Here is a 25,925-nt window from a genome sequence, read left to right on the forward strand (position 1 = left end):
GAAATATCTGAGGACTGAATCCATTTTTTAAAAGCAGTAGTTTAAAAAAAATCAGATTTAATTTCAGGACTTCCATATAATGTCCCGGGTATGCTTGTGTAATACTTCTGAAAAGACCGAGAGAGGAAAAACCAGTCTTCATTTCAGAAAGTGCACAAAGGGAAACACTGCTGTGGTTACACTGATTTTTTTCCCAGTACTTTGATACATAGATGCTTTTGCACATTTGACAAACACTAAGCGATTAGATACTAAGCTATTAGTGTCCAAAGCAGGGCCACAGGGATGGCAAAGGGTCTGGAGAAGATGCCTTACAAGGAACAGCTGAGGTCTCTTCACTTGTTCAGCCAGGAGGAGACGAGGGGAGGGGAGACCTGCAGTCCACAACTTCCTCAAAAAGGGAAGCAGAGGGGTAGGTACAGATCTCTTTACTATCCTAGCCAGGGACAGGACTCAACCAAATGGCATGAAGCTGAGTCAGGGAAAGTTTAGGTTTGATATCAGAGAGAGCTTTTTCACCCAGAGAGTGATGGGGCACTGGAACAGGCTCCTCAGGGAAGTGGTCAGAGCATCAGCACTCAAAAGGTGTTTGGACAATGCTCTCAGGCACATGGTGTGTCCCTTGGGGATGGTGCTGTGCAGGCCCAGCAGTTGGACTTGATCCTGAAGGATCCCTTCCAACTCAGCATATTCTATGATTCTATGATAAAAATAAGCCTTCCATAAAGACTTCCTATTAGGGGGTAGAAAGCACAAACTAATAATCCATTCCCAGTGTCATAAATAAATCCATTTGCTTCTGCAGCGAAACAGGACCTTTCATTTTTTATTATCCTCTTATAGCTTTAAATAGTGTGGTCACCATAGTTCATTTTCTTTGCGGTGAAACTTTATGCTTTAGTTCATAAAAACAGAGCATAAAGTTTTGCCACTAATACTGTGCCTGCTAATGTTGACAAATGAGTGATAAAGCAGGAAACAACTGAAAAATAAAGAAAATCTGGGAAGAAATTAACTATGTATACTTGTATAACTTTAAAACAGTAGCTATAAATTCAACTGCAACTATTTCTCTTGTCAAAGCCCTCAGAGCCTCTGTAGTTAAGGAGGTGGCAGTCCTCAACCCTGAAAAGGGCTTGAACACTGAAATCCTGATAATGAAATGGCACCTCCATTAACTACTTTCTGCATGTGGAAAGTTATCTCAGCAGTGAAAAGATGGCATCAGTTTCCATTCATCAGGAGTTTTTTAGCTCCAGATGAGCACCAGTTTCAGAAGGTCTAGACAGCTTTGGTGGTAGCCACTTGGATGTTTATGTATTGCACTCTTCAGTATACTATGTAATAGGAAACATTATTCACTTGGCCACGGTGCAGCACAAGTACACAGAGACAGCTTGATTTCTAATCACACCTGAGCTAATAAGTCCTCCTGAGACTTATTATTCTCAGCTTGAGCTGTCTAGAAACAACTTGCCCATATTTAAAAAAACTCTCAGTCAATCCTCGAAAAAAGGTCTAGTGCATCCAGATGCCTGTAAAAGCACCACAGAAAACCTCAGACTGTGTTTCTCTAATAGACTTACTAGAATTTAGCAGCTAAAATCTCTGGCTGTGCTGTGCATGCTTCAGCCCAGGATTTTGATTGGTGAGTAAGAAGGATTTTCTCTCTGGTTGCTGCTCCTAACCCCTTTCCCAAGCTGCTTGTGAGGTACTCCCTACTGTGTGGCTCCAGAGCTCAGGCAAAGCTCTATGCTCAGGCAGTGAAGATAAAGAAAACAGCCAATAGGCAATCAAGCAATTAAAGCTCTACTAGAACAAAACTAACACATTTAATGGAGGTTAGTTAAGAAAAGTTAACCACTCTACACACCTGAGGTTGCTTTATACCCAGGCCTCTTACTCCTCCCTGATACAATGCCCTTCAAAACTACAGGATTTAATCCTGCTGACGCAGTTAAAGCATTACAGCTTTCCAAAGTCAATTAGACCTAACATTTGAATGCTTGATTTTGCAGCTCCTTTTAATGAATTTTAATTTATTTGTTTTTTTTAATGATGTATTGACAAATATCATCAAACAGCAACAAAATCAAGCTGAAAACAAGCACTATGCCTACATGCATCAGGTTTAACTTGCCTCATATCACTGGGAGCTGTTTACATTTTTTTTCAGATATCTGAATGCCAGTGAGCAATGAATGGTTTTAAGGTTAAGCCATTGAGAAATAAGTTTGTGTTCTTAGAAAGAGTATTACACAAAAATGTTAAATCATTATGCTTTGCTAGTCCTTCTTTTCTTATTTTGACATAGAAGTTAGTAAGACTACTTTAGTCCACAGAAATTTTGGACATAATAAATAGCACCTGCATAATAATTTATGATCAGGGATGGATACAACAAATTAAAGCAATTAATTTTTATTGGCTGTATTTTCTACAGTGCAACTAAAAAAAACCCTGCATGTTGCAAACTGAAATTTCTGTATACTACACAGCAACCAAAGGAATACAAAGCTCCTGGTGCATGCCCTGTCCTCTCAGAGGCTTCAGCACACCACTTAATGAATGCATTTAAATAGACCTAATTTTAAAGGGTGGTAAAAAAGTAAAACTACTATGCATCTTATAGTTTCCATAGCACTAATTACCTTTACACTTTTTCCCCTCTCCAAAATATCAAAATGCTTGGAATTATCAATGAAACCTGCTAAAACCTTCTACCCTTTTCTCCTTAAAATCACTACAGTTGCAAAATATTCCTGAGTTCTTTTGATTACTTCTATTCATACAGAAAAAAAAAAGGCAATGCACTTGTTTCAGATATTATATTATGTGGCAGTCCTTCTAGGAAGTAAGTGCTGTTGTGACAGAAGGAAATCTCCACAGCATCACTGATGTGAAAGAAACCCTTTCACTTTTCATCAACGGAGACACTCTCTATGGTGAGGATGTGGCTAATTTTTCTCCTGAGGCTGTTGATGTCTTGCTGCAGATCCAGGAGCTTAAACATAGGAGAATTGTCAACATTGTCCCCACATCAGATGGGGACATAAAAACAAACATTTATGACTCCTGGGCAATTTTATTTCATATGCTCATAGAGGGAAGGTTGCAGCCAAAGGAACTGGGGCATGACTTCTTTTCTTTGTTCTCCCACTGCCATTTCAGCCATCCAGACAAGGAATGCATGCATGTCTGCAGTGAAGATGTTTATTTACATCATATGCCTATGCATTAGCTTTGTGCCATAGCCATAGTCAAGGAATCTTTTTTTCAAGATCTGAAAAAAAAATACCAGAAATACTAGAAAAATGAGTGATCTCAACTCTGCAACAGGGAGGAGGTGGTTCCTTGTTTCCCCACTTTGTTGATTTCCGAAGTTGCCCTCACTCAGCATAAACAGCTGAAAACACCTGCCGGTCTTTCTGTCTACATTGCACATGCTGTGTTCAAGTCATTCGGATATCAACCACATCCATCTTTGAACAGATGCTCAGAGTGCAGTAGGACAGGTAATATTGCTTTCACTTGTGTAAATATTGTATGTTAGCAACTCCATATGAATTACAGCCCAAATTCTGAAAGATGCTAAAATCATTCACCATTCATTTACCTGCTTAAACCCACAAGCAGGGGCCATTGGAAGTCACTAGTTATCAAATATTTTAAACAACATCCTGTAACTTGTTATTTTAATTTCTGCAACATTTGACAGTAGTGTACATTGTCAACTGAGCAGAGGAAATGAGGGAAACAGGAAACTTTATTTACCATTTAAGTAGAACTCGTCATTACAGCACAGGGACAAATGAATGAGGAGCAGAAAGTGTCTAATAACACTTTGAAAAATACTACAAAAAATTAGGCTGAGTTGTCAACTTTAATTGCTATCCATATTAAAGGAGAGTACTGGCTTTGCAGTTGTGTCCCACATGCCATTAGGAATCTGTGAATTAGGTGCTTTTTTAATCAGCAGAATTGCAGCACTCCATGTGACACCAGAGATGGATTTGTTCTAACTGGAAGAACTGCAGTATTATTCTACATCCTGCAGCCCATGACTCTGCCTCTAGCCTTCTGGCTGCTGCAGAGGCAGCAGAGACATGGCTTTTCCCACCTTGTCAAAAATCAACCTCCTGGACATCTCTCTATGCCCGGAATAGAAGAAATAAGTTTGTGCCAGCTCCTCTGCAGGAAGATGAGGTAGAAAATGAGCTAAGCACTACTTTGTCCTTGGCATGCCAAGTGCAGAAATAAAGTATAATCTCAGCTTTACCATATGAATAGCACAACTTGAATGAGTGCACATTATTGTACAGGGATTTTCTTCGGATGTATCTGGCACAGTCAGCATGTAATTTTTGTGCTTTTTTTTCATGACCATGGCAACACTCTGCCAAAGCAGCAGACTCAATAATAAAATCTTACCCTTTGTCACTGCATTTGGGAGAACCTGAATTTGGACTGAAAGCAGTAAGTACTGTGGGGTGCTCAGATGAAGTGACCATCTAAAACTCTATTTTAATTGTATAATGACATTTTTCTAAATCATTTTTGTCCCAGAAAAAGTATTCTAAGCAAGACAGGTTTTCAGTTTTGGTTCTAAAAGTGAAGAGATATATGACCACAACTCTAGTCCCTCCACTCCTATAGGTATTGTGACCTACTTAGTTTATAAGAGAGAACAAGCCACTGATAAGACAAATGAAGAATTACCTTCCTGTTATCTCTGGAACATTTACAAAGACTGATGAAAAATAACATAGAAATTTACATAAGATCAAGGTTAGCTAGAGTAAATAGTGAGTAATTTCTAGCTTTTAAAAGACTTTGCTAAGATGAAATACTTTCCTTATCTCCTACTGAGGTATTTTCTTGTTTATGTAAGTAAAAAATGGTAGGTGAAAATAGAAATAAATTAAATAGAATAGAATAGAATAGAATAGAATTAGCACAGATACAATAATTTTTCTGTTTCCCAAGGATAAAATAACTTTATCAATCAATAATAATAATAAATAATCAATAACTGGATTAATAATTAATAATCAAATAACTGGATTATTCGCAGGAACAATTAATCTCAAAAATAGTGAATTTGTAGTTAGCATATTCATTAGCTAAAGTTTGAGACTCAGACAGGCCTTGAGCCTGCTATTATTGACAATATATTTGAATGACTGAACTCATCATTAAACTCTCAACATACTGAAAAGCACTGATAAAACTATACAGTTGGGAAAGGCTGGTTAAGAAACTGAATGGTAATACAAACCATAAAAACAAAATAGGCAAGTTGCATCTTCTATTTCATATTCTTGCTAACTGAATAGATCCCATTCATTAAATAATCATAGGGAAATTTTCTCCCCAAGACTCAACCAATTCAAGGAGAATGTTCACACTTATTGAAAAGACCTGAAAGTCTGAAGCTGAAAGTTCCCAAACAAATGGAAATTTTTATAACACACTTGATATTCCTTGATACACCAACTAGCCCATGAGCCTTATCCCACCATTACACCATACCTTTAAGAACATTTTGAGATCTGTTAATAACAGAATGAGCATTTGTATAATGTATTAATCTATTTATTTCTCAGATTATCACTAGAATCTTTGAAATAAAAATTGCCTCCAAAAACCCCAAGATCTAATTGAACCAGCATCCACTGAAAAAGTCTCCAAGCTTTTTTATACATGCCAAACTATGAAATATCAGGGAAGTAATATCAAAATTGTTCTCTGAGAGCTCTTTGTACAGCCATCGTAAATATGACTAGTTGGCTTCTGTTTAGATATTATCTTCTTAAACCTTCATTACAGTATTGCCAAAACTGAAGCAAAGTTGAGTGGACACAACTGAAATGGCTGCTGCATGATGAAAAAGAACCAAAAAAAATATTCTTTAGTAAGTATTAACAGTCTCATGAGCAGAGAAGAGCAGGAAGGAAGAGGAATATACAGTGAATACTCTCAGTATAATATAGAGAAGAGAAGGGTTCTTTATAATAAAACAAAAACAAATTCTTTTTATCACACTTCGAAAAAGAGAACTTCCAGCAATAAGACCCAGAAATTTTGATTCTCAGCCACAAAATGTGAAGCTCCTTTGCTGAACATCTGCCTACCAGTGGATTTACAGGCTTTGTTCTTTCCTCCCTCTACTCCACTCACACAGATCCCTCTGCACACAGGCACTGAGCAGATCTTGTGACCTCTCTAGAGAAACTTCAGGAGCCTTTTTCCTCCCCATCTGTTATTCAAATACACCCTAATTTGTTTTGAGTGGATCTTGCTCTCAGAAGGGCAGTATTTGCCGCAGAGTACCATAAACTCAAAGTTCAAAATCTCTTCGTTCCTAAGGAAGAGGCTTCTCCTGTGAGGAAACATCTCCATGCTGACACTCATCGGGTGATGGGGCCACACACTGTGCTCAAAAGATGGTCACTGCCACTAAGGTGCTGAAAGCTGCCACTGGTTACTTCTTCTCAGCACTGGAGGAAAACAGGAGCAAAACCATGAGCTCTCTTCTGGAACACAGCAGAAGTGTCCAAGCTCTCAGGCCTCTTTAAATCCATTACAGTTTAAAATACAGGGAAATACACAGTGCTGCTGAGGCTCTGCACTACAGCAAAGGATGTGAACTGACTGTGAGCTTTGTACTGTACCCACAGAAGCAGAGAGAGTGGTGAGGAAACTTTGCTATAAATCCCATCCGCAGGTGGAAAAATCCCCACTCTGCTGTAAAGCAGGATTTTCACTCCTTCTCTAATAAATTTGTTAGAAAGGAGGATGGGGAGACAGACTAAAGCAGAAGGAGAGGAATAAGTAGATGGACTCCAGTAGAGATCATGGTGCTGGCAAAAATAATTTTCCTATGCTCATGTCTCCATCTCTGGAGGTATTCAAAACCTGCCTGGACATGATTCTGTGCAATCCACTCTAAAAGACCCTGTTTTAGCAGGGGAGTTAGATGATCTCCAGAGGTCCCTTCCAACCCAAACTGTTCTGTGATTCTATGTTCTCTGTGGGCTAAGAAAAGGAAATACAGCTTAAAGTGCTGTGTGACAGGATAATCTCTAATTAGGTAACTGCATCTAGGGGCAAGAACAATCTGCCCAGTCATTAGCCATGGGATATTCTGACAGAAAAGGTGCCTTTTAATGGGGCTATTACAGGAAATACGGGAGCAACAGCTAATTAATTATCTTGTAGAAAGAGTGTAACAATTTGCCCAGAACAAAACAGAAAAAAAATAAGAGCTTGTAAAAGTATCTGAGCAGAAGAGATTCAGCTCCATCCTCTTGCTATGAAAGCACTGGGTATGTTGAAAGTGCAGAAACGAGTATGCAAAGTGCCACATTCCAGACACTCCTACTTACTAGCACTAAGACAATGGTTAATGTAGAACTGCTCACCACTAATTTAAACAAATTCCATATAATTGGTTCCTATTAACACTCCAGAAAACAGTTTCACTACCCCAGCTGCATGTCTGAGTGTATTCGCAGTTCAAAAGGCTTAGCACACACTTGCAGAGGGTACCACATTAAGATAATGGAGTTTTTTGGCTTAATTGCCCTCCTAGGTAAATATCTATGAACTTAAGAATTGCTATATTTTGTTTCAGTAATGGACCTTTGTGTCATAATTATTGAGTATTGCAGTTTACAGGGCAGCATTTTACATACTGGCCTTTCCACTGGTACTCTTTCAGAAGCTCTGTATACTCACCACTATATCTAACCTCAAAAGAACGAATATTTGAAAAACTATTCTTCAAAAAGTGCAGCTAAGACCTACCAATGTCACATATTTCTATACTAGACAGATTTTTCTGTGCTGAATTAAAAACAAACAAACAAACAAACAAAACCCAAAAACCAAAACCAAGCAAACAAAAAAAAAAAATTAAAATGGTAGCACTCTGTCATGGGCTTAGGGTACTGTACATACCCCTGAAGGAGAAAATATTAGTGCCATCTACCAGGACAAGGAGACTACCAGGTGACTTGCTTACTAATTTGTATACTGCAATGTAGGCAGTTTGAACCTTCATTCTCTGATATTCCTTTTTTAGAAGTATTTTTCAAAAGGATTAGAACTTCCTGCCAAAACAGCCTTTCATTTAATAAATTTGCTTAGAGGTCCTTCATTGAAGACACATTAAGATTTCTGAAATTTATTTGTGTAACCTCCAGTTTGTTCTGGTTTTCGCTATTGCCTGTACCTAACTGGGCAATGACAAAACCAAGAACTTTAGGATCCTGAGAAAAAGCTCAGTTCCCTCTAGAGGAAAACCCAAGAGAACCATGCCCACGTGGAAAGGAATTGTTGTTCAGTCTCGCTGTTCATTTGCTGCTTGTTCTATTTGTTTTCTCTAGACCTAGATTGGTTTGTTAACTAGATTAGTTAATGCCCTTGAGCACAGACAGGGGAAGGTATTCTTGTTCTGCAAATTAGTCACTGTAAGATAAAATGACAAGAAGATGGAGCAGACTGAAGCTAATGTCATAAGAATTATTCAAGTAATAGCAGATTAAGGATGGAACTATTTACTCTGTACAAGAAAATTTTTGTCTTCCACAGAAACAGGAACCTTTCCTTAGAAAAGCCATGGAGTGGTGAATTTGCGAGAAAGGATTTGAGTATTTAAATCTAGCTAGATTTTAAAATCCCAAAGCAGTGTGCCAGGGCCAAAAAAACCTCTCATTTTTTTATACCTTTTTTTTATTTGTTTGGTTGGTTTTTTTTTTTTTTTTTTTTTTGTGAGAGCAAAGATAATTGACGACCAGAAGAATGGTCCCATGTTCTGGCCATGGAGAGAATGCTTCCTTTTTCCTGCTGTAAAACGCATCTTTGGAAGTCTTTGATGAACTGAATACGACAGTGGAGCACTGCCATGTAAAGCAAATAGCAAGAAACTTCCTAGAAGAAGGATTAAAGATGATGCTTTCAATTAGCATGATAAAAGGGAAAAGCACTATAGATGCAGAGACACCAAAAAACTTAATTTCTCCAGCCTAGAAATAGGACTGAAAATAAAGTACTTTCACTCTTGTAAAGAATCTCAATGCAGTTAGTTTGGCCCAAACTGTCTTAATTGCCAAGCCATATGAAAAGTCCTAGACATGCTACATTAATGTTCTACTAACTGAAGAAACTGATTCCAAGATACCTAATACACTGAGAAGTGTTTATACTGAAAGTCTTTTATTACTCTTCTAAGCCAGTGAAGACTTCACTGGCTTAGAAGACTTGACTTGACTTCTAAATTCAGGGTTTTTAGAAGAGTTGCAGAAATCCCAGCTTTTTCTAACAAGCCAACAGGCTGGATACAGCCCCCCACTGTGTCTTATTTTAATGCAAAACATAATTGTGTCCCATCATAAGAACTTTTCATAACTGCTTTTATTGTAAGCAATGGAAACATAAAAATCTCTGTTAAATGCAACACCCTTCTTAGCCCCAGAAAAGCAGTGATACTTGGGCCTTTCCAGATATTCAACTTGTAAAGGAACAGTTACCTTAAGGGGTTTTCAAGGGATTGATGAAAAAAGAAAAATTTACTGCTTACATTCATTCTTTTCACATTTAGCATTAAATGCAAGAGTAAATATACCCTATGCATCCTCACAGAGAAGAATCAAAGGATTCCAAGTGCCACAAACTGATTTTCCCTAAACTATTTTAAAAAAACTCCACCCAACAAAAGACCAAATGCAAAATGCTTTATGATGTCCAAATTTCATTACTTTAAGAAAAAACACAGAAATATTCTGGACCACATTTCAGACTATAAGCCAAACCCTTTAAACTGACAGACTGTGACCAGATTTAGTCTGACAACATATTTAAAGCTTCAATAATCAGAAAAAAACTATTTCTTTACTCATCTCCTCACAACTATATAAGGGAAGAGAGCAACTAGTGGCCATGTAGGGAGAAATACATATCCTTTAAAGGAAGATCAAGAAGTACATGTAGCAACAATTCAGGTTGATGCCTGTGTAGCTCAGGAAATAGAAAGTGGGTGCGCAGTAAAACAACAGGTTACTGAAATGACTGAAAGTGCTGACAAGTTTTGTTGCACATGCTCACACAAATGAAGGGATGATCCCAAATAAGGCCAGTAAGAAAGAAAGGAAGTACGAGACAGTGAAGCAGAAGAAAAAAGATTTTATTCAGAAATAGAGAAAATCTCCTGTCCTTCAGCTCTTCCTTACCCTATAACTCCTTCTTGTGAAAGAGGGAAAAAACAGGAGATATGTTCCTTTCCCAAGCAAGACTGAGCTTTCCTTCCTGTCTGGTTCATCCTCCTCAGAGACTCATTATGATTCATCCCCTGCAGACTCAGGTCTCTGCTGCTCAGCTGCCAGACTTGCTTGGAAGCAGGTATACTCTGCTCTCCTTCCTCCACCAGCTTTGCACAAGGTTAACCAAGGAAGCCCCTTTCATAGGTACTCCTAACATAGGAATCTCCTTTCTAGGTACTCCTTCCTCAAAGGATGAACCTGAGATTCACCCACTTTAGAGAAGCTTTAATAACCCCTTAGCTGGTCCAGGATGGTTTTATGCTGTTATTAGTCCAGGTACAGTTTCTCTCTGAAGTTGGGGGCACGAGTAAAGCAGAGCAGAGCTTACTTTCACTTTCCTTACTGGGAATGAAAGGCTTTTTCTGATTCTCTTTGTCTGTGTCCATATTGTTAAATTAAAGAAGTGCTAGAGCCCTAGACATCCACACGCTTCCTTAAGATCCAGGAACCACCTCAGCAAGCTCTCTCCAATCTCATCTGCCAGGCAGGGTAGTAACTGTAAGTGGTGTGGACATGAGCCAGCCAGAGGCATTTGGACTTGGATCAATCCCTGGCCCTTTTAATTAAGCAATATAAATTCAGTCTTATGTTCCTGAACAACTAGGAGGAGTTTCAGGTGGGAGAATGATATCAATGCCAAACTGAAGGTGGACAGTTCTTACTCACAATTCTGATTTGCCATCTGTTGATCAGAAGAAGAGACTGGCTTTCCCTTTGAAGTTACTTGAAGATCTCCTGTGTAGGCTTTTTGATGCAGATTTATGGTCATCTTCAAAGATTGAATGGCACCCAGCATTCTTACCTGTTTGACTGTGAACTTAATGAACTATTGGAAGAAAAATGCAAATTCATACTGAACCTGTAGTGCCTTCTTCTATAGTTCGCACTGCCCAGGACATGCTATCCTGCACAAAGATTTACACAGCATAAGATCCATGGAAGTACATATTCTGCATTTTAAAAGTTGTGCTGTAAAACAGTTTGGAGGGGGATAATACATTTACTCTCCCCAGCAGTTGCTGTGGCAACTACACAGGCTGTTTCAGTTTAGCTTGAGGGCCACCCTCATAGCCGACTCCCATGCCATCATCTCTCCTGTGCCATCATCTCTCCTGTGCCATCATCTCCCCTGCAGGGGAGCCAGCAGTGTTAGCCCAGGCAGCTGCAGCACACGCAGGACTCCACAAGCCCATGCAGGTCCAAAGCATCGAGGGCTGCCAGACAGGAGGTTCTCAGGGCATCCACCTGACAGCAGGAAGGCAGGAGGCCCTGGACACATGGCCTAAGGTCATCCTGGAGGCCACTCTTCCAGAGCTGGGCAATGACAGCTGGTAGACTCAGGGGAGTGTGGGAGCACCTTCATTTATAATAGCAAAGTAATGTTTACAAGGATATCTCACCTTTAGCAAGATAGCTATAAATGGAATAAATTGAGTGAAGGTAGACTCTCAAATATAAAACTCTCTCTATGTCCTTGGAAAGAAACACTTCTAGAAATAGATGTTTTCCATGAAAAAGACCTTAAATTTCAGCTCTATTTGCTCTTCAATTGATAAAGAGCTTCAACAACTTCTAAATTCTGCATGCCTGTAGGACTCTATTACTAACCTGTCTAAATTACTAGAGACTCCTTTAATCCCTTCATTACTTACTTTATATTTCTTTTGTCATTCTTGTTTTTCATCTCCCTCTGAGAATAAGTGGGAGAGAGAGCATCCCACACTATTCATGTATCATCCACATAGCCCCTGATAAAAACTCTAGCTATCTAATGTACTAACATCACATTCTGGCTTACTTTTGTTCTAACTTCAGCAAGTTCCACCCCCAAATTCCTAACCTACATATATGACTACAAGGGCTTAGTATTTATCTTCTCCTCATCTTCAGTCTTAAATCTATTAGCAGGTGTTCTTTTTGGCAGCCACCCAAGACCATAGTTACTCCAGACAGCCACTGAAATCCAAGGAAAAGGAGCTCCAGAAAACATAACAAGCTCTTGTTTTGCTGTTACTCCTGATACTTTTTGAAAAAATATTTTAACCCAGACTGCACAATGTACAGCTTACTTCTACTTTCATTATAAGGTTCAAAACTTCAACCTCCACTTTCGTGCAATGGCAGCTGGCCACAACTGGAATAAAATTATTCTCATCCAGCATCTAAGAGAAACTTAATAACCCTACACTTGAAACTACTCTCCTTTATATAGTTAAGTTCAATTTTTTTTCTCATTTTGCTTAAAGATATATTTTTTAATGAGAGCACCATATTTATGTAACTACTTGAGGAACCCCTTAGAGAGTGTTTTTATCAGTGGTGTATGGAAATGGACAAAATCAAAATCCATGATGTTGAAGTGCTAAGAAAGCTGATGTCTTCAAAGACATGCTTTGACAGAAAACTTTCAGTAAGGAGAGAACATCTTACTGTGGCACAAAAATCACTGGATTCATCTCCACTTCAAGTCAGTAATGCTTCAGATACATAATTTCATATAAACTGCAAAGACAAATCAAAATGAGAAAAGACAGTAGAACAGAAAATCACAATTCCTCTGTTCTCACTTCTTTGGTTCAAATTTTTCCTATTTCTTAAATTTCTCCTCAAATTTCTCCACGAGTAAACTTATTTCTTTTACCCAGATATGTATTACATAGGAAACTACAACAGTTTTTTTTCTCCTATATTTTCACTGTTCCAAAAATATTTCTGAAATTTCTCTATGAGTAAATTTATTTATTTTACACAGATATGTATTATATAGGAAACTACAACAGTTTGTTTTTTTCTCCTATATTTTCACTCTTCTACAAATATTATCTGAGTTTAAGGCCCAGTTTGAAAACAAAGTAAGATCACCTTCAAAAAATGTAGTTCTTCCATACATACACTACATAATGACTTATTTGCTCTAAAATAATCTCATACTGCTTTCAGATACCCTGTTCCATAGAAGAAACCATGCCACAAGTTTCAAAGGTAGGAGAACTCATCTGTGCCATGTTTCAAAACTTTGTGCATATAGCCAGAGCTCAACAGTTCAGAACACAGAGTTTAGTGACACATAGTCACTGGCTCTGCTACTAATGTCCCTGGTCAGCAGAAACCCTGGAGCATGTAGCACTGAAGGGGCATGTTACAATCCTCTCATAGAATAATGTCTCTAAACCAGACTATCAAAAGTGAGCTCAAAGGTTAACAAGGTGAATCAAAAGGGAGCAAGATCCAAACCACAGGTTTACTCTGTCTGTACCCTGTGGAGGGTATGGATATATGGAGCATGCCTTGCATCCACACAGGTTTCGCAGTTCTCTGGGATCTCTTCTGCTTGTGCCATGGCCAAAAGCTTCAAGGAGATATATAGCACCTAAGTGAACAGACAAAGCCAGGATCTGGAACCAACTCCCTACCAACACAAGTAAATGCTCAGCAAAAATATTCAAAAAATTTCCCTGGCTGCTGAGGAGTTCTGCTTTAACAGCAAAATCTCACACAAACCATTTTATCCTCAAGCAAGTATTATCCTCAAATGATCCTCAAAATAAATTAAATGGATAACATTTGTTATTAGGTCTTCTAAATCCTCTTGCTGATTTTACTGTCTTTTCCTAATCAATCACAGTTGCTTTATGACCTCTGCATTTCTTTACTTCTACTATTGTTCTGTTATTGTAAATTAGCAGCAAGTGGGAAAACAACAATGCATACAGCTCATGCCCAATAAAAAAAAAAGTCTTGTCCATCAGCCTACCCTTCATCCATCCAAAAATAAGCCTGTGCAGTTGTTCTGCTCATGGTCACTAGCTAATTATTTGAAGTGGTGGAGAGGACTTAAAATATCTGAAAGAAATACAATTAAGGGCTAATTTTCCTCAAAGACCTTATCCAAAGTAAAAAGGTGAGATGCTTCCACAAGGAGAAGGTGAAAAAACTCAAAGACATGTGAGAGGCTATAATAGAGATGACAGAGTTTGGGATGGATCAAGGTCATATTCATAGAGATAATAAATGTCTGAGTAAAGCCAGGAGACTAGCAAATGTTGGTTATGAAACTCTGTGTAACCAGATTTTTTGAAGCAGAAAGTCTCCTTCACACAGAGACAAACACAAACAAAGAAAAAAAGGATTTAAAACAGCAAGTGACTAGGAAGAACTCTCTCAGGGGTGCAAATCTTTACAAATTTTAATCCACCTGTTAGTGCTACTTTAAAATATGGATTTTAGTGAAAGAGTCCAAGCGACAAAATTGCACCTGGGTTTTAGACATTCTAAAGGTAGTTCACATTTGCGATCTTTGGTTCATCTCCTTGTGAGATAATCTGCCTATCACATTTAGGTTCAGTTTCTCAGGAACTATTAGTTGCCTGGGTTTGACTTGCAATTTCCAGGTCAAAGAAAATCAGAACTGTAAAGTGGCTCTTTATGTCATAAGTACTGCAAATTAATAGTGACTATTATTTATTTAATCCTCATTAAGATATTCCTGATAGATTACTAGATTACTCTACAAGATACTACTGTATTAATGATTTACCTGATTTTTTTTAAGCATTTCCCTGAGCTATAATTTTTCCACATCTTTTTTTTTTTTTTTTTTTTTTTTTTTTAATGTATTTTCCACTATGTTTTGCACTGGTAGTTCCTCTTCCTCTCATTCATCATCAATAAATGTACCTATTAGAAAAGAGTGATATGTGTAGAAACCACTGAGCAATTGCAGTACTCTATAGTACACTTCTTTAATGAGAAGCATGAACTGGGAACTGTTTAATCTGCACATTTTGTTTGACTGTAGAGGGACATGCTTAGAAATACATTTACTGAAAGAGTAACAAGTCGGGCAAACTTTCCTTCTTTAAATTAGCATTTTAGTCTCAGACTTCATTAAAGGGCAATGAAATTCCTGTATACTTCCTTTGCTAGCATTGGTGAGAAGCAAGAGATTTATATATAAACAGAAGTCTGCTTTTATATGCAAGCCGTCTCTCCTGTTCAAACCATTCAGCAATGCTATGAAATTCTAGTTTTCAGTCACACTAGAGCTTAATTCTTTAAAAACTTCTTTAAGATAGTAATATTTCACTTGTTCCCTCAAGAGAAAGGACATTGTGAAAACATGCCCTTTTCAGGAGATACTTCCTTATCCCTTAGGCCTAGAAAATCCATAGAAATTAACTTCTTTTAGCTGGACAAAACCAGCACATGCAAAGGATGTGTCAGCTGCTACCTTATTTTTGTCCTCCTAAGCCAAAGATATCCTATACCCTCAGCAAAGACAAGTTATACTGTATAGTAACCATGATGATAGAAATGTCCAGGATTTCAGGACAGTTAAGGAAGGAAAAGGCACCATGGAAGAAGTGCTCTTCACCTGAAAAGCCCTCCATTATCAGTAATCACAAATATGGCACAGAAATAGCAATGTTACTCTCTGTTTTTCAACAGAACAACCAAGGAATACCCACAGAAAGTGCAAACCCCCCCACATCCTTTCCACACAGCACGTGGTTATGTAGAGCTCAGTGCCATGCAAAGTTTTTTGATGCCCAAAATAGAAATGCTGTTTGATAACTGAAGTTGCGTAGCTCTTTCAGAAGCTACTACACACAGTGACCTGAATACAAGCTCCAACTTCACAGTCCAGTGACAGCTGAAAACTGAGAGGACAGATGAGGGGAAGGATCAAATCCAAAGATTTGCCCATGTCTTGCATTTTTTCTTACACCACCTAATGCCCAGAGATGGAGACAGGACAAGATCAACAGCTCAGGCACAAATCCTGCACATTCTGTATCCTTACTATGTTCTTATCTTTATAGATGACAAAGCCATATACAAAAAACCATGGATGACACAATAAATTTCACTGAAAAGTGAAGTATATTGTTCTCTCAGCTCACAAAATACAGGCCTTTTGGGAATCTCTATAGAACAATGTTTTCATAGAGGATTACAGTTTATTTGTATCACTGTCCTGAAGCAAAAGACAAAAAATTCCAGTGGAATTAAAATATTTAACCTTAACTTGATTCTACCTTCTGATAGGACCAGGTTCATTTTAGTGCCACAAAAAGATTAAGCGAAGTAATTTCCAAGACAGTGCCTACTGTATGCAAGTGCTAAACTTGTTCAGTGCAATTCCTTATGCTGTTTTCGGTTAAAAGACAAATAAGCAGGTGTCAGAGTGAAAAGAAAAAACACAAATATTAAAATTAGACTATCAATTTCTGCCAGCAACTATGTGCTACTTTGACCCACACAACCATTCAATATTAACTCAGAAACTACTAAAATGTTGATTATAGTCACCCCAGTATGGTACCTAAATTAATCATTGAATTTTACTGCAGAAGGTGCTATTAATCTGGCTTGTGCACTGAATGTTACTACAGATATTATTATTCTGACTTCTCGATGCAGTTTCATCAGCAACTGTTTACTTTCCTTGCTACTATTTAACATGAATGCTTCTAACATATGCTACAAATACACCAAACCTGCATTCCATTTATCCATTAAATACATTTCACTTAATGATTTTTGAGGTTTTGGCCTCAAAAAGTTCTTCTTCAGAGTCAGTATGCTTCTGTTTTGGATAACAGCTTTGCTAATTATTCACACGCTATTTTTCTTTGCTGCAGATTATTTTAAAAAGATTACATCACTTACATTTTTCTTGCTATTTGATCAGTCCATCATAGTGCCAAACACCATCAGTTCCCTTCGGAATTATTATTTTCAGTACTTCTGTATGGATCTATTTAAAGGATCCACTTCAAGAACACAATAAATATATTTTTTTATAGCCAGTCTGAAGATGAATATACTGTTTTAAGCACTTTATTATATGGTGTCCAATGAAAATATTTTCTTCCAGGCTGTGACAATAGAAGCGCACTGTGCAAGAAGGGTGCTCTTCCTGAACTAAACTGGGGTGCTGTCTGACAAAGTTTATTCCCAAGTAAACTGTTCTGCCACTCTATGCACATATAAACTCTTTCTGTACAGTGGCAAGTAGCTCTTGGATATATTAGTTGTACATCAAGCCACATGCTACATCGCCTCAATTTTTTTTCACAACAGAGATTGTAAAGTTTTATGATCGCTCGATGTTTTGTTACTCAGTGAGTTGTTCAGTAAACTAGTAATTTATCTTTGAAGAGCTATCCTTCACTGAAATGTGAAAAACAAACAAAAGGACCAACAGCACACTTGTGCAACATTCAGACATTGCCTGCAACTTCTAACAAGCAGGAAGGGAAGGCATAGGTAAGTATTAGTGTGTCCAAAATCACAAAAGCCATCTAAACCAGAACTAAGTATAGAAACAAATCACTGCTCCCCAAGCAACGAGATCTTCCTTGACTGAGTGAAACATGCTCCAGCAGGATTCACTGTTGAGAGGCATGTTTGGCAAACATCTGTAAATACTCAGTGTAATCTGCACAAAACTGCTTCGTTTATCCATTTGCAACCAAACTCAGAGGATTTTATCCTAAATGTTGACTGTTCCTGTGAAAATCTCAGTAGTGACCCCACCAGCTGCAAAATGCACCCTCAGAGCCAGTGTAAGGGCCCAATTCCCATTTCTTTAGATTTATGAAGTCCTCTTGAAAAACTGGTTTCCAATTTCAAGCAATTGCCTCATCTCCAGATTATATTTTTACAGGCATTTATTGGACAGAAAATCTTTACAAAGGGACAAATTTTGAATGCCTATATCACTCATTTTTTAGATTTGAAGTCAATAGGAATTTTAGCTAAAATTAATATACTTAATATAATCCAACAAGATTAAGTAGAATAAACATCAAGCTCAAATGAAAAATGCATACACGTAAATATTTAAACCAATGATATCTGTAAATACATTTTTTTGTATTTTCCTTAAGCCTAAGTCATCCTTTTTATATTTGAATTCATTTATAAATGGCCTGTCATTAGCAGACATTGAACATTTTATTACAGTAGGGAGACACATGAGCAGGCATAAATTTCACCCCTTAATGAGTAGAGTATGCAATTTAATTTGATCAAGAATAATTAAATTTGTATAAATTCAGGAAATGTATTCCAGAGAGGACAAAACTTCAATAGGTGCAATACATGTAAATAGGCAGTTTTACATTGAGCAAGAGAAACAGACCATGCCTCAATTCCCACTACAGGAATTACGGTATTTAAGCAGTCAAAGCTGCTTTTCGGACCTACATGAAAGAAACTTCAAGGACCTGATCCCACAACTCTTACTGTCTTTGTCTTTTGGTAGGATGTTTGCTTTCTGTGAGTAAAGAAAGAGGTGGGGAGGCCAAATTTTTTCAGATTTCACATAAAGACACATACCTACTATGTATTTTATGGGCAGGACACAAGCTGCCATTTCAAACAGATCCTCACATGGCTGTGCTTAGAAACTTTTTCAAAATTATTAGCAACCAGGAAATACCAGACAAGCAATTTTATGGAGTAGGAAATTAACATGGAACTATGCAAAGATTCCAGTTCAGCTGCAACCTGGATTTCAGACTTACTGCTTTTAAAACAGGTTTTGTATTTGAGATTGATGTGCGATTGATACTAATTTTCTAAATTAAATCCTCCATCAGTAATGTATTTATAGTAATGTCAATTGCCATCTACTCTCCTGTCAACATCCCTGACTGTGCTGGAGATGCTTCTCCTTGGAAGTGAATGGAGAGGAAACCTGATCCATCCTCTGTCTGTTGGGTTGCCACCAGGAGTGAAATGTGATAGCAATTCCCGCCATGGGGGCATCTAGTACTCCAGCCAACACAGCTCCCGTGGGCACCCAAACAGTTGTCATTAGGTAAAAAAAATCTATTCACTTGCTGGACTTGCTTCAAAAAGCAACCAGAGATAATCTCCTTTCCCACTTCTCCTCAGGCCCCAAATTCTCCCCATGACTTTGCCATTCCCTAGCTGAAAATACCCAGTTTGGAGGCTGGGGATGGTGGTGGGAAAGCCAGGAGGACAGTATCTTATTAGAACAAGCCTTAGTTTGGAACTTACGGTTTGGAGCAGTTTTTAACTATTTGTGAGAAAAAGTCCCTTTGGTCTTGCACTTTTTAAAGTCCTCTCTGTGTGTATGACAAGCAGGAAGGGCAGAGTTAGACACAAATAATTGCAAAGGCAGGTGAGGCCCAGGGAACCTGACACAAGGCAATCATTTTCATGAGAGACAGGACACTGCAGATATGAGGGGCTTCATTGATTGTAGCACCATTAAACAGAGGAACATTTAAAAATATTCAGTAGCTGAAAACACAGCCACACCTATTGATTCACAAAGTTTTTCTCTTCATGAAGAAATGTGAAGAGGTAAATAATTGCAGCAAACGCAGCTCCTCTATCGAGGAGATCAAATCTGAAACCAAGGGGTTTCAGCCAATCATAAAACCAAAGCCTCCTGATGCAACCCTGCCAGAGATTACACACAGCCCTTCGGACTCCCCATCCCTCCCTGCCGCACTTGCCCCCCGTCTCTGGAGCTCCAACCAGTGCCGGTTACCGGTGCCGGTGGGGCGAGGCCCCCGGGGACGGCAGGGGAGCCCGGGAGGGGGTCTGCACATGGAGGGGGGGCTGCAGCTAGCGGTGGGGAGGAAAGGCAAAGCAGAGAACATTTGGAAAGAAGCCACCCAGTCCCGTTTCTGAAAATAGACCAGCTCTCGGAAGGGACCAAAAAAAAAAAAAGAAAAAAAGTACAGCAGGCCGAAAATAGCTAAATAAACTGCAATTAAAGTCAGCGTTAGTTGCCTAACCTGCTGGATTTTCTGCACGGTTGGATCAGCGGCAGATGCTCGCTCATTTGATGACTTTTGAGACTGAAAAACCCAGCGGCTCCCGAAAAGTTTAGCGGACAAAGGGGCCGGGGGCGGTAGCGGCGCCCCGTGCCGCAGAGGGATGGGGGTCTGCCGCAGAGGGGGAGCCCCACGGCCCGGGGGCACCCGGCGAGGATGGGCATCGCAGCACCGGCTCCCTGCGCTCCCGCGGGCGACCCCAGCCTGAGTGGAGATGATCTGCCGTCAGAGCAACAGCGCCCGTGACCGAGCTACCAGCTAATCCGGCCAAGCGGATTATTAGCCTCCTCAGACAGCCGCAGTCCGGCGCTCCCGGAGCGGAGCGCCAGGACGGGCCGTGCGGGTCGCCCGGGCTCGGCGTCCCGGCTGCTCTGACGGGATCAAGTCGGAACAGAGCAGCGCAGCGCAGCGCAGACTTGGGGCGAGCAGCGAGACCGCGGACCTGGCCAGAGCGGTAGCACCCGCCAGGGCCCCACTCCGCGCACCTAGCCCGCTCCCACCCCCGCCCACCTCGCCCACCTCGCTGGCTTAGACGTGCTCCCCCCACTCCTTCAGAGAAGGGGGTCAGCCCCCCTCGGGCCAGCGCAGGGGGTGGCAGGGGTGGTGCGGGGGGTGGTGCCGCTCCTGCCAGCCAAATCCACTCGTCCCATGCAGAGGGAGTAGGTAAGTGCGGCAAAGTCCCCGGGGAGGTGGAAAGCTGTGCCGCGGTTGCCTGGCGCTCCGGGAGACACAACTCGGCTTCAGGGACCGATGTCTTGACAGCCTGCCCTCCGCAAGGAAAGGACACGAATCTTTAGGGGTGGACCGGGGTGTGTGTGTGCAGGGGCATACATCTCGCCCCCCGGTATGCAAACTGAAAGGCCTAGAAACCACCAGCCCTCTTCCTCCCGCTGCCAGCCCCTTCCAAATCCCCTCCTCAGGAGCATCGCCTCTTGCCCAGGGCACCACGGCGCTGGAGCCGGCCACCTCCAGGGGCTGGGGAGCGACGGCAGCGGGCAGGGCAGGCAGGGCCACGCCGCCGCTCTGCTCTCTCCCCGTGGTCTCCTCGCTCTCTCACCCACGGCCCCTGCGTGGGTGGCCCGGGCGGGCGGAGAGGGGCATTCCCAGAGGCTGCGAGAAGGTGGTCGGCCGTCCTGACTCTGTCTGGCCCATCCCGCCCGGGGGGGCACACGGCTGGGAAGTGGCCCCCGGCTGGCTGCAGTACTAAGGGACGAGTGAAGCGAAGGGCACTTTGCGGAAGGCTGAGCGCAGCCTCCGGCGGGGCATTTCAGCCTCTTTGGTATGCTAAGTGGCTGTTTTTCACTGCTGCGGCAGCGGCGGGGGGGAAAGGGGCGAGACGAGCTGGCAAACGGAAGCCGGGGGCGGGGAAGGGTAAATCCGCCGAGGTGCCCACCTCGACTCTGCATCGGACCTGGGCTGAGCAAAGCAGCCGGCAGCCTCGATGCCTTTAAGGAGAGGGGTGCGGGCTGCCAGGGCTGCTGCTTGTTGATGTTGGGGTGTCAGGCAACGAGAGCCTATGATCTACTACACTGCAGTGCCAGCGTCAGGAGCCTCCTGCTCGGGAGCTGCCACTGCAGGGCAGCCGGCACACACACGCCAGCGCGCACACACGGCATCCCTCCCCTCGCAGCCCGGGCTCCGGCGGCTCTCGCCTCCCCAGGCACGCAAGTGCTTGCAGACAACCTGCCGGCCGGGCTGAGCGAGCAAAGCGGCGTGGGGGACCAGAGGCCGGCGGGAAGGGCCGGTATTTCCCTACAAAAGCTCCCGGCTCCCACGCCCGCCGAGCATCCCTTCTCGCCCACCTTGCTGGCCAAGCCGGGGGCTTGGCCGCACGGATGCCCCGAGCAAGAGGGATGCAACAGCAGCAGCGTGACCCCCAGGGACCAGGCGGCCCAGAGCACCTGCATTTGCATTTCTTATGTAATGTACTGCAAGTTTCCCCCTCGGAGCCGGGCTGAACCGAAGCGCATGATCCCGGCTGCCAGGCAGACATAGAGACGGACGCAGAGACACCGGTGTGTGGCACAGAGGGGTCATCCCGGCAGCGAGAGGCGGAGGAGCGGCACAGCCAACCCGGCGGTGCTGCTGCTGCCACTCGGTATAGCTGGCCGAGTTGCCGTCTGGGCACAAGCCCCAAGAAAGTGTCCATCCCCTTTCCTCACCACCTTCCACCCTCCTGGCCTTGAGTGCCGAGGGTGTGTGATAACGGGGAGCCCCTAGGCCGCGGGAGGGGGTGTCTGGCTTGACTTTAGAAAGCCGAGCGAGGCGGTGGGTGGGTGTGTGTGCGTGTGGGGTGACATACTGCAAGCTATTCAGAAAGTGCTGTGCAGGACCCGAGCCCCGGCACACTCATCCACCGCAAGCAGGGCCGGCTAACACCAGCACAGGAGAGCCAGTCTCCTCTTCCCAAAACTGCCTGGGGGGCTCCCGCAGTCGGGAGTGGGGGGCTACACCGCCTTCCCCACAAGAAGGGTACTGATGTAAAAGTTTCCTCCTTGGAAATAGCACATAGGAACTAGGAGATGCCGGCTGGGCGAGGGTCGCCTTTGATTTTATTTTTTTACCCCTTTTCGGTGGTGACAGGGGCTGAAGCTAATACAAACCGCTCCTTGCTTATTCATACACGTATGCACATGCATGTCCGTGCTGGCCTCGATATATCCCCCCTTCTCCCCTCAGCAGGATTGCAGATCTACCTCGGCGAGCAACAGACAGGGTAGCATTAAAGAAAAACAACGCATTGCAATGGATTGCTTACCAGTTGGGTTCTTGTTTTTCTTAAGACTCTTGCCACAAAGACACTGCAGCATATGCGATCCTTTGCTGAAAATGTTCCAAAGAAACCACATTGATTTGGGCGAAAAGCAATCCAGCAGCTTATACACCCTGAGAAAGAAGAGATCCTTGTGGTTGCATAATAATAAATTGAGATCAGTTCTCCTGAAGAGGGGCACCAGTTTTATCATAGAAAAAGCGATTATATTCCGATCTTCTCCCAGTTTTTTTTCCTCACGTGGTATATTTCTTTGAGACTTTTCAACGGATGCTTTTTTTTCAGCCAGGCTGAACGGTTGTTCCCCCTAGACCAACAGTGGATTATAACCAAAAGCGTGCAGAGCAAATATAAGGAATCCCTTTTTTCAGCGTGAAGCCAAACGAAAAGTAAGGTAGTGAAATCCCAGCCGAGGCCAAAACCTCATCGGAGATACCGGCAAAACGCGGAAGAAGGATCCCCAGAGAGAAAACCATAGCCTGGTACTTGACTGCTAGGAGGATGGGTGGATCTGCAGAACAAAAGCCACGGCAGGATCCATCCTACTGAACGACTGCCATTGTGCAGCCCCGCGGCGGGAGAGCGCACCGCCAGCACCCGGCGAAGCCCGGCTGAGGCGCAGAGACCGCTGCCGGCCGCGGGCGCGGACCCCGCCCGCAGCCCCCGCCGCTGCCCCGCAGCCCCCGCCGCCGCCCCGCGACGCCGCCCGCCCTCGCCCGCGCGGGCCGCTCGCCTCCGGCCCCGGTGCCGCTGCGCCCGCTCCGCCGCGCAGGAGGCAGCACCCCCGCCCCGCGCCGCCCGCCGCAGCCTCGGCGCCCAGTCGCCGGCGGGCGCCGGGGGAGGAGGAGCCGCCGAGCCCCGCCGGCCCCGATCGCCGTCACGTAGCCACGTGCGGCCCGGCCCGGCCCGGCGCCGCCCGCGGGCAGCACGGGTGGGCTGCCCCGGGGCTGGCCGCCGGGCGCGTACCCCTGCCCCCCGCGCCCGAAGCGCCCTGGCCCCCGAAATCTGCCTCTCCCCCGAGTGTGGCTTTTGCCCGTCTCGGCCGTGCCGTGGTCTCAATGGTCGGGAATGACCAACGCAGTCGCGAACTGAATAAATCAGCCCGAGAGGGGTGTTTCTTTCTGCAACCTGCTGGCAGCAGACCTAGAGAGTGTTCTGGTGAGATCTGGGGGCTGCCCCAGCAGAGGCAAGCACCGTGTGTCTCATCGTGTGATGATGCCATGAGCGGTGGAGTCCTGGGCCGGGAGTGGGGTTCCCGAGTACCACAAACCCCCAGAGGCAGGGCTAACGCGGCCCCACAAAGCACCTGCTGCACAGCCGAGTTGACAACACGGCCATGGGAGACGGATCGGCTCCTGAGCAGCGCCAGTCCGTGCCCTCCATCGGCCCACCCAGGGAGCGCTGCCCTTTCACCAGCCCTCCCTGGCATCTGCCGGCGGGCTGCGCCAGCCGAGCCCAGAGCTGTTGCACCCACGCGTGGCAGTAGCGGCACTAGAAGAGCTGGAAGTTGATGCCCATGTTCTCTCTCTCTCCGCTTCAGAAGCTCTGTCGACTGTTTGGATACTGGAAGATGTTGAGAGATAGGACAGAGAGAATGAACAAATGAAGGAAAATACTATGAGGTAGTAGTGAAAATATGAGCTGCTGAGAAGAGGGTGGAAAGAGAAAGCAAGTGGGGGAACACAGGACAGTGAACAGCTCCCTCTCCCTTTCCCTCTCCTGCTCCCTCTCCCACTCCCTCTTCTGCTCCTCTGTCTCTCTCTCTCTCTCCTTCATAGCCAAAGTAATCCATATCTTCATGATCATCTTCACCTCTTTGAAGAAAGGTTTGCTCTTTGACCATTCACTTTTTCCATATTCAGAATACAAACTCAAAGTACCAGGACACTGTTTTCATATATGGAATCTCTAATATTACTCACATTCTTTTAGACATGGACAGATGTTGGTGTTTTTTCCTGAATCCATGGGAGCTCAAGGAAGCGTAAGACTAAAATATGAAAAATGCAGAGGTTTGTGTGTGTGCCTTTTCTGCCTTGCCAGGATCTGTTGTTAATCGACAGGGAGAAATGCTCATAGTAGACATTTGGTCAGCACACCAAGAAAGCCCACCAGGAAAGAGAACTTTTCCAACAGTTTTAATTTCAATAAGATTCTGGATTTGTACATAGAGATGAGATGCTTGGTTACTAGATCCTCATCTACATTACATTTATGTATCATTACCCTATTTACAAAGATTAAGAATTACACATAGGAATGAAGTGTTATATTGTGAGAAACGGCCCATGGAGTTTGCAGAACTTTGAAGAGTTCCTACCTCTGAGCATCCAAGTTTGTAAAAATAAAAAGAAACAAAGATCAATAGATTAAATATAAGAAAAATTAAGAGTGAGGCAAAGGTCACAGAGGTGATACTGCTTGTTGCAAATAGGAGGCTTGGTCTCTTGTTCTATCACCTTGGCTGTGCTGCCTGTTGAGCTAATGCACTGTCCTGCCTGGCGTGTGGATGTTCCACAGGCTGCAGGGAAGAGAAGCTGGCTCAGCCACCTTGCAGCCAGCTGGCTGGGAGTTCACAACAGCCTTTGTGCTATTCATGGTAGCTCATATGTCACAACTCTCCACAAACATAAAACTGATCTAGAGTATTCCCAAAATATCTGAGGTCTGTGTCTGTCTTCCCTTGACCGCAGAAGCCAACAATATGTAGCTGGGCGCAGTCTGTGATCTGTGGAAAACAAAAAGTTATTTACCAGCTTCCCACCCAAGTAATTGGTATATATGTCCCTCAGGATAGCTTGAAACTGCTGACTTTTTAAATGAGAGTAAAACTTCTCTGTGGCATCTCATCGTTGTTCAGTTCTGGCTCCAAAACCCAAGGGGGCTCGTTCTGATGGTGGCAACATGATTTTAAGGTTTATCAGAATTATAACAGAAGCAGAAATTTCCTATCTCAATTGAGACAACAAATACACACCTTGCCTGTCTGATAATTTAATGCCCTTGAAA

The 25,925-nt window shown here is 42.9% G+C and overlaps 1 protein-coding gene across 2 annotated transcripts in view; it reads right to left on the reverse strand.

Annotated features, from left to right (window-relative positions):
- Window positions 1-23,580, reverse strand: part of FGF14 (fibroblast growth factor 14) — a 376,579-nt gene extending 352,999 nt beyond the window's left edge. For both annotated transcript variants that reach the window (XM_021530239.2, XM_021530237.2), the window contains exon 1: window positions 22,902-23,580. In XM_021530239.2, the coding sequence (XP_021385914.1) occupies window positions 22,902-23,109 (208 nt within the window). In that variant the 5' untranslated portion in view covers window positions 23,110-23,580. The remainder of the gene's footprint in view (window positions 1-22,901) is intronic.
- Between the last annotated feature and the right edge of the window lie 2,345 nt (window positions 23,581-25,925).

The sequence above is a fragment of the Lonchura striata genome, chromosome 2, assembly GCF_046129695.1.
Source record: "Lonchura striata isolate bLonStr1 chromosome 2, bLonStr1.mat, whole genome shotgun sequence".
Lineage (NCBI taxonomy): Eukaryota > Metazoa > Chordata > Aves > Passeriformes > Estrildidae > Lonchura > Lonchura striata.